Source organism: Ciona intestinalis, chromosome 1 (genome assembly GCF_000224145.3).
Source record: "Ciona intestinalis chromosome 1, KH, whole genome shotgun sequence".
NCBI classification, from domain to species: Eukaryota; Metazoa; Chordata; class Ascidiacea; order Phlebobranchia; family Cionidae; genus Ciona; species Ciona intestinalis.
In genome coordinates, this window is record NC_020166.2 from 2,588,831 (window position 1) to 2,597,005 (window position 8,175).

Below are 8,175 nucleotides of genomic sequence, written 5' to 3' on the forward strand. Positions count from 1 at the left end.
CTGTTTATTTAAACTAAACTTAGGCTTTATTTAACATAACGTAACTACGACCTTAAACAAATAGAATATTAGATATAGATTAAAATAACAACGGAAATGATATCACTAAACTCAGTAAGCTAATTCAAACAGTAACACTGCAACTGAAAGACGGGAGTTAACACAAATGGTGAAACGTGGCGAACAAAAGAAGGAACACACGAAAGTAATTATTAGCGGCGCGCGCCGCACACAGTGTTGCCGTTTGTGGAATGCTTCACAGTCTCCATTGTAAAAGATAGGCGCATAGTGATTTTAGGACGATTTTGCTGTTTTTTTTAAACTACACAAACTATTCAAGTTTATCTTTCCTGCCCATTAAGGCTGTCAATAAAAAATACCCCAATGGAATTTTCCAGTTAAAATTAAGGCAAACTGCCATAAAAACTAAAACATTTTTTGCAGGTGGGGTGGAGTCTGTAGTTTCTAGCCCATTTCCCAGATCAATATACCCTTGCACTTTCTTCCCATCCCAGACAGTATGCTTTTTAATAGCCATTTCATCGATCATGAGCGAACAAATTATCTTTTGAGATGAGGAAACAGAATCGCATTTTAACTTAATTGCAGTAAAAGCGGGGGTTGTAAAACCAGGGTCAGCATTAACATTGCCATACCATCGGCGAATAGTGGCATGATGTGGTGATGTACCAGGGAAAGTCTTCCTAACATATTCATATGCCTTCCAGGAATAGAACTGTAAAGTCAGTGCAAAAGTTGTCAATTGTGGTGGAAATCTGTGGCCTTTTCCAGTTGACTGTTGTGATTGAAAACAAGTAAAAAACTCGTTAGGTACATCTGCAACAGTTTTCTGCAATACTTCTGCACAGTTTGTGGAAATTAATTGTTTCTTGGACAACTCATTAATAGTTTCTGTTAAAGTTAAACGTTTAGCCATTAAACGGGTGTTATGTTGCCTCAGCTTCCTAACCCGGTCTTTCATTCTTTCCAAAGCAGCTAAATTATTGTGGAACTTCTTTTTGTATTCAGACATAGATGACACACCATAGGAGTGGTCAAGAAGGTGGCAGGAGTTTTTTGCAGGTGGAGGTTTGCGATCATCAGATGAGAACCAACTACCCGCTCCGTTGATCTCACTTTAGGCATTTTTCGACCTGTTTGGCATTTCTAATCACATGTATGACTGTGGTGAGTGGTTTGAATACAGAAATCAAATTTATACCAAACTATACAAACCAACCTCTTTTAAGTGCTTGCCGAACTTTTTAAACCTTCTAGGTACAGCATTAGGCTTTATCCGAACATTACCTTTTAAACGGTTGATGTCTCTTTCATAGAAATGTTCTGAGCATATGACGGATGAGTCTGATATTTTTAAGTTCTCTCGCCGTATTTTTACTTCCCATTTTTTTCTACGCTGCTTGTCTTTTGGGAAACTAAAACCCAAAAGTAATATATACAATTGGCTAGCTGTCAAAAGTATATTCAATATAACATATGTTTTGTTTGGGCTAACTTTAAAAAGTGAAATGTTTGGTGTATGAATGCCTTTTAAACAAATATATCTTTCCAAACATACAAAACCAAACTCAGGAATAAAATAAATTTTCCTTGGTAAGCTATTTTATACCAATCTTGATTCTGTACGATATACTGATACTGATTTCTCAACAATAATACTCTGTTGAAACTGTTAATGTATTATCTTTTTAGCTAAATTAAAACTTAACATTGGTTTAACTGTTAAACTGTGCATCACACTAGGCTAGAATAGTTCTACACTTAACCAACTCAAAAGAAACCTGTGGAATGTTCGAGGATACTTCTTTTTAATTTCAGACTCTTCGTCATCACTGCCTGAACTATTTGATCTGGGTTGGCTTTTAGAAAACTTTCTCTTATTGCAGCCAAAAGCAATACACTGTTGACCTCTTTGGGGTCTATTCTCGGACATAGCCTAGAAATACTTGATAATACTCAAATATGAATTCAAAAGCTATTGAATGTCAGATTATTAAAAATTTGGCGCTAGTAAAGAATCCTCCCCCTGCGTTATCTGCTAACCGTTAAACATACAAACAACCAATAACCCGTATAGGCAATAAACTCTAACTGACCACTAACCTCTGCCTCCTTACTACCAACCTCCAACATTTTCCACTTATTTAATCTAACACGTTACGTTTTGGAGGATTCTACATTTGTACCCATATAATATACACAATTCTGACAGTGTTGGGCAATTAAAAAAGTATTTAACACAACTTTATTAAACAAACGCAAAGCTTGTTATATATATATATATATGTGAAAAAAACATTTTTGTACGTATACCTGTGATTTAAGTCAGAAAATGAAAGAAAAACTACATACGCGCCATAGATTCCATTGCCTGCAATAGTAAAACGGGAACGACCTGCGGTCACGTGACCCTTAAAACCCAGTATATCAGCTCTCTCCTTTCGCGACATTGGAGATGCGCGTTCTATTCTTTTTTATTTTTGTGGTCTGACCTTGTTGGTCATTCATTCTAAACATGTGCTTGTGTTGTGAGATGCTCTTAATAAACTTAACTACTGACTTAACACATAACAGGTAAACAATACAATATGTATACCTCATTGAGTTGAGGACTTGAGGTAAAGCCAAAGTAATGTATGTCACATTTTTCAAAAGTGTCTTTTTTACAAAATTTTATGCTGTTGGACATAACACATAAGACACACTTTGGCACTGTTTAAGCAAAACTCAAAATGTAACATGAACTACTTTGGTTTTACCTCAACGATATATACAAGAAAAAGCTGTTATCCTATGTACACCTGAACAGCACACCAGTAGAATTGTTGCTTAAGCATTTGGTTGTAATAAATGCTGAGATCCCTGGTAAGTCTTTATCAACAACATCTTTTGTGACTTCCGGGACGACATCTGTTGCTTCAATGCCGGTACCACCACTCGTGATTATTAAACTTAACCCAAAATTTGTGGTCCATGTGAATAAAGTTTCCTGAGAATGGAAAACGAAAAGCGTTTAGAAAAGTCCCGCGCACAGTTGGTTAGCACGCCTGCCTTTAACCCAGAGGTAATGGGTTCAAGGCTTGCCATCGCTATTATTGAGCATAGGGCGTATATAGTTGAATTATAACAATGGTGTTATATAAGCCACTAATTAAATTAAATGTCTAAACACAAATTTAGTTTACCTTAATTTCATTTGAATCGTAAGAAACAACTTTTTCAATTTTGAGCACAAACTGAAGTCTAAAAGAGTAAAGAAAACAAAAAAAATATTAAATTAATTACACAAACCGAATACACAAATGTAATAAACAAACACACACAAGTTTGCAAGGTATGGCAGTTCCTAGCGAGATCACGAGCGCGCAAGAAGGTTGTTTTTCATTTTCGTGGGTGTTATCTCAAAAAATCGGTGTGCAAAGCTTGTACATTTCCCAGCCACGTTAGAGAAACCTACTCATTTTAATGTTTTGTTTTCTCGTTAATTAATTAGCATGCGTGAGACAAATTATGACATGCATGACCAAAAGTTTGCAAACAAAATCGCTTGTGCATCTGCCATACTCTGCAGGCTGGCACACACATAATTGAAAACAGAAGTAGTCTACTAAAAAACGATTTAAATTTTTGGCACATTCCCATTTCTACTTATTGCCTACGCCTTATTAATAAAGTTTATTCTCCAAAACAAAAACAGCAGACAGTTCATTTAAGTATAAGTACCCACAACCCACCCAGACAAACCAAACAATATGTCTTGTATCTGTGCCGATATTCCACTTATCGTTTCTCCTTTTGAATCATTGCTTACTAAAAAAACATCCATTATGGCTCCAGCCTATAGCATAGGCAGTATAATTTTTACAATAATGGGAAAGACAGTCTTTTAAATTAATATTTCTTAACAAAAGCAGTACAAATGACACAAGTTTTATATATATAAGGTAGTCTAACTAATGTAATAAGACATAAAACTAAATTAAATCTCACATTGTATTTGATAAACATTAAAATTAGAGCTATCATATATGCCCTTAGGCAATCATTACAAATTACACCAGCCACATAAAATCACTATAGAAACTTAATAGGTTTGTAATGCATTATAAAAAAAATGTCTAAAAAAATATATATATGTTTATATACCTTTATGTAAAAGTTAATAATAATTTAAAGTAAAAATTCCTAATAAATATACACATGTAAACTTACCAACTAAAAGTCCAACATATGCAACGTTATCATTTTCGGTCAGGCTGCCATTATTAGCGAATGATGTCCCTTGCTTTCCCTCATCTAGTTTAGCAGTTTTCCGCCAATAACTAGATTCAGACATCCCCGTGAACAAAAAGAAATTGAAACTCCAACGTCGTGCCTAATTCGCGTACTGACAAAACCTCCGCGTAGCCAAAAATCTAATTTGCCGCTGGGCATTACATTTTCGTGGAAACACTGCTTTCAACGAATTTTGGCGGATTTTTTTCTTTTAAAGTCATAGTAGGCCAGCATTACCCGTGCAATCCCCTCTTGAACTAACGTTTTTAAAACTAAAATGCCGCCAGTTACTACTTTATCAGAGGGACTTCATACGGTAACATTGCCAAGCAGCACACATACAGGATTGTAAACAAATCATATTAAGTACCGCACGGGGGTTTTAATTTTTGCCACACACCGAGTCAAGAGTCCCATACCTACCGTCCCCAAAAGGCAGAGCGTAAAAAATTCACGCCACTACAATGCTTTTTGATGTTTTTGCAAAACCCAAGAAGCAAGAATCGCATATATACTATTCCACCATGTATACCGCTCGCTCGTGTAGAAACAGACAGAAGTAAAAAGTTCGTCTTGCAACCATTGTTTATTTACATCTCCTCCAAAAAGCAATCATTAAGCTATCTACTGAGCGTTTATATAAATTGTGAACACAATAGCGTTTGTGTTACTGTTAACAGAAAATAAAATTATTCAACCTACTTTCAAGAAACCTATCTTTCGGAAAAGCTGTAGCCTATGTATACAGTAGGGTGGGGGAAGATGGGACACCTTTAGCACATGATATCCAAATATTCTGGTCTTTTAAACAATTAACAACGATCTAGGGGAGTCGTGAGGATACGGTTTTGTAATTCTTTGCATTTTCTTTGTTTACTACCAAATTGGGCGAGAAAATAGAATGAAAAGGTGTCCCATCTCCCCCCCACCTACTATATATGTATATATTCTGTTCATGTTAGGCCCACGTCTCCATATGCAGTATGTACAAGACACGTTTTATAGTTTGCATTTCTTCAAGCATACAATGTTAGTAAACTTGGTACCAAGACCATTTTAAATTTCCAGATAGGCCGATAAACCCTGCTAGGTGTTCATGTAAACGTTGACCAACTGGGCTCGGGACAATTGACCCCTCGAGACACCTGATCAAGTAAAGTCAGTATCCATGAATACGGATTTCCCTGCATTTAACCAACTAAATGAACACATGCTGAAGTTACAATAGAACACGATGGCGGGGCCTGAACTGCCAACAAACGTAGGGTGAGAAAGGTCACAGTTACAGAAAGTAGTATTTAACGATAGTATTAACGACGAATAGAAAATATAGGATGTCCCATCTTACCCAAAAAAATATTATCTTACCCCAGCATAGAAAGTACTTTTTATGTTATGATAGGGTTAAATTTTTGTCAAACCCATAAACTTCCAGATAAAACCTGCCATTGAAAACGAGGCGACTATTTACATGGCGTATAGAACTCAATTCCCATCGATTGCAGTTATGAAAATTAAATGCTATGTAAAATAATTTACTCAATACCCACTGCCGATGTATAGTTATTGCAAGAACAAATAATTGAAAGTATACGCCTTTATATTGCGCCCAATCTTTATTAGCACCACCGGCAAACAACAAGCAAGCAATTGACTGATAAGCGTTGACGTAAAACGTAACGTATATTGTGAACGTATAGTACACTCAAAAGTAGTTGGCCTTTACAGAAAAAAGTATTAAATCTACGTTCAAGAAATCTATATTTCCGAACAGATGTAGGTATTTTTGTTTAAATTGTTGTCTATAACTTGATTAGATCATTTCTGTTTTAAGTTAAGCCAACGTCTCTATATGTAGTAAGTACAAAACATGTTAGTTTGCTACCCTTTTTCTTTGTAAGCACACAATGTTAGTAAACTTGGTATCAACAGCCATATTAGGAAAAATCAATCCAGAAGGGACGATAAACCCTGCTGGATGTTTGGGTAAAAGTAACATTGACCAACCGGGCTCGAGACAACCGAGCCCTCGAGACACCCGATCCACGAAAGTCAGTATGCATGAACACGGATTTCCCTACATCTAACCAACTTAAGGAACACATGCTAAAGTTACCATAAAGCACCGTTGTGGGGCCAAAACTGCCATCAAACGTCGGCCAAGAAAGATCACAGTTACAGAAAGTAGTATTAACGATAAGCGAGCCTGAAAATTTCCCCCAACTGATATCGGTATTGCAAAAGTTTGAATGGAATATTTTTGATCTTTGAAACTTTGCCCAAGAGATATTCGAGTGGGAAAAGTTGCAATTTACAATGGTTGCGTTTCGAAGATCCATGATACCGAGATCCAAACTTGAGTAGTCGGAGTCTACGAGTTTAGCACCTCTGTAGTTTTGCCACCCAAGACTTAAGTTAGAAAACTTGCTGTTTTTGACATAAGAACCTGAAAAATCGCTCCAGGAAAAGGTGCAATTTGTCATTGATGAATTGACCAACATAGTTTTTGTAAACGACGCTCTTGAAAATTCGGTGGTGTGGAAATGGGTTCTAATAAATTTAGAACCCAGCATTGAGCCCCAATTGAATCTGGTGTTGGAAATTAAACAGTCAATGAAAACAGCGTTGTAGATACGTGGACTGTTTATCGTTATTCCAGTGAAGTTACATTTTTCGAAAGTCGTGCCCCTCATATCCGCTGACATTCTTGTGCGGTTAAAGGTGCATCGTATGAAGGTGTAGCCTTGAATATTGCGGGATAGCTGTTTGGGCCACAGACGTCCAAAGTTTCTTCCCACAATGGTGACATTGCGTGTCACTTAAATGCATTGGTTGAACCGGTTAATATAGCATTTTATTGCAGACTTTTATTTAACAAATACCAATGGTTGCTCCTTAATAGTATTACATTGATTTACTTAAAACTATAAAGCTAGGACAGCCACAAAATATTATACAGTTTGATTTGAGAAATTGGTAATTTATAGAACATTTTCCCATCCTTTAACATCGATTTTTAATAGTTAAAACTTGTTTTATTGTAAGTAATCTGTTTTGGCGCATGCTTTGTGCATCACTTATGTTGAATACTAAATGAATGAATGAATGAATGAATGAATGAATGAATGAATGAATGAATGAATGAATGAATGAATGAATGTAACTTACTTTATTTTCGCGTGGCCGGAAAACGACAGTCGTTATTACACGATTTAACAACACCGAGTGCCAGCTTACGAGTTACCATTTACGTTACTTTGTGGGTAATTATTTTTTTGGGGGGGGTGGTGTTTATTTTTTTATGTATGGCTGATAATTTGGACAACCTATTAGTGACCACTGGGTTGGAGCAATTGCCGTTAAGTGTCTGCCCAAGGACACATACGCCAACAATGGTAGCAGCGTCGAGCCTAAACCCATTACCTCTGGGTTACAGGCAGGCGCGCTAACCACTGTACCACGGTGCCGGCTTTACAAATCTGATTTTCAAATTCTACAGAAAAATAAAACAAAATTTGATCAAGTTCATAAGGTTAGAAATGTGAAAGAAAAAGTTCTGGTTTGCCCCCAAAATATTAATTGTATCCATAGCCGGGAATCTCGTTGAATATTGTGGTGAATGCAATATATATTTAACTCTGCTTGTTTGTACAAACACTTAAATTTCGGAGTTAACTTAAAATCGGCTAATAATTTTTTTATTTTAGGAAAAAAACTAAAAACATATTTTAAGTAATGCAGCAGCATCTTACACCCTACATCCGGTGTTTTATCGGCAACATTTTAATTAATATTACAATTCTTTTCTAAGAGAAAATCAAAACTATGTTTTGAGAAAAAAAATTTATCTTTTATGAGAATAAAGTTAAATGGATTTCT

General features: G+C 36.0%; 2 protein-coding genes and 1 long non-coding RNA gene across 4 annotated transcripts in view; 1 reads left to right on the top strand and 2 right to left on the bottom strand.

The window, feature by feature from the left end:
* LOC100175734 (gephyrin) overlaps nucleotides 1–4,625 on the bottom strand; it is a 12,335-nt gene extending 7,710 nt beyond the window's left edge. For both annotated transcript variants that reach the window (XM_009863987.3, XM_018812598.2), the window contains exons 1-4: nucleotides 4,234–4,625; nucleotides 3,756–3,831; nucleotides 3,207–3,264; nucleotides 2,823–3,010 (exon numbers count right to left, since the gene is read on the bottom strand). In XM_009863987.3, the coding sequence (XP_009862289.1) occupies nucleotides 2,823–3,010; nucleotides 3,207–3,264; nucleotides 3,756–3,831; nucleotides 4,234–4,357 (446 nt within the window). In that variant the 5' untranslated portion in view covers nucleotides 4,358–4,625. The remainder of the gene's footprint in view (nucleotides 1–2,822; nucleotides 3,011–3,206; nucleotides 3,265–3,755; nucleotides 3,832–4,233) is intronic.
* On the top strand, nucleotides 8–2,742 carry LOC113475778. The gene is made up of 2 exons (XR_003397551.1): nucleotides 8–1,188; nucleotides 1,840–2,742. It is a non-coding gene; the product is annotated as an uncharacterized LOC113475778 (long non-coding RNA).
* A 1,268-nt stretch (nucleotides 4,626–5,893) lies between the features above and the next one.
* Nucleotides 5,894–8,175, bottom strand: part of LOC100180248 — a 3,213-nt gene continuing 931 nt past the window's right edge. Inside the window, exon 3 of the mRNA XM_002127140.5 lies at nucleotides 5,894–7,114. Coding sequence (XP_002127176.3) covers nucleotides 6,234–7,114 — 881 coding nt within the window. The 3' untranslated portion in view covers nucleotides 5,894–6,233. The remainder of the gene's footprint in view (nucleotides 7,115–8,175) is intronic.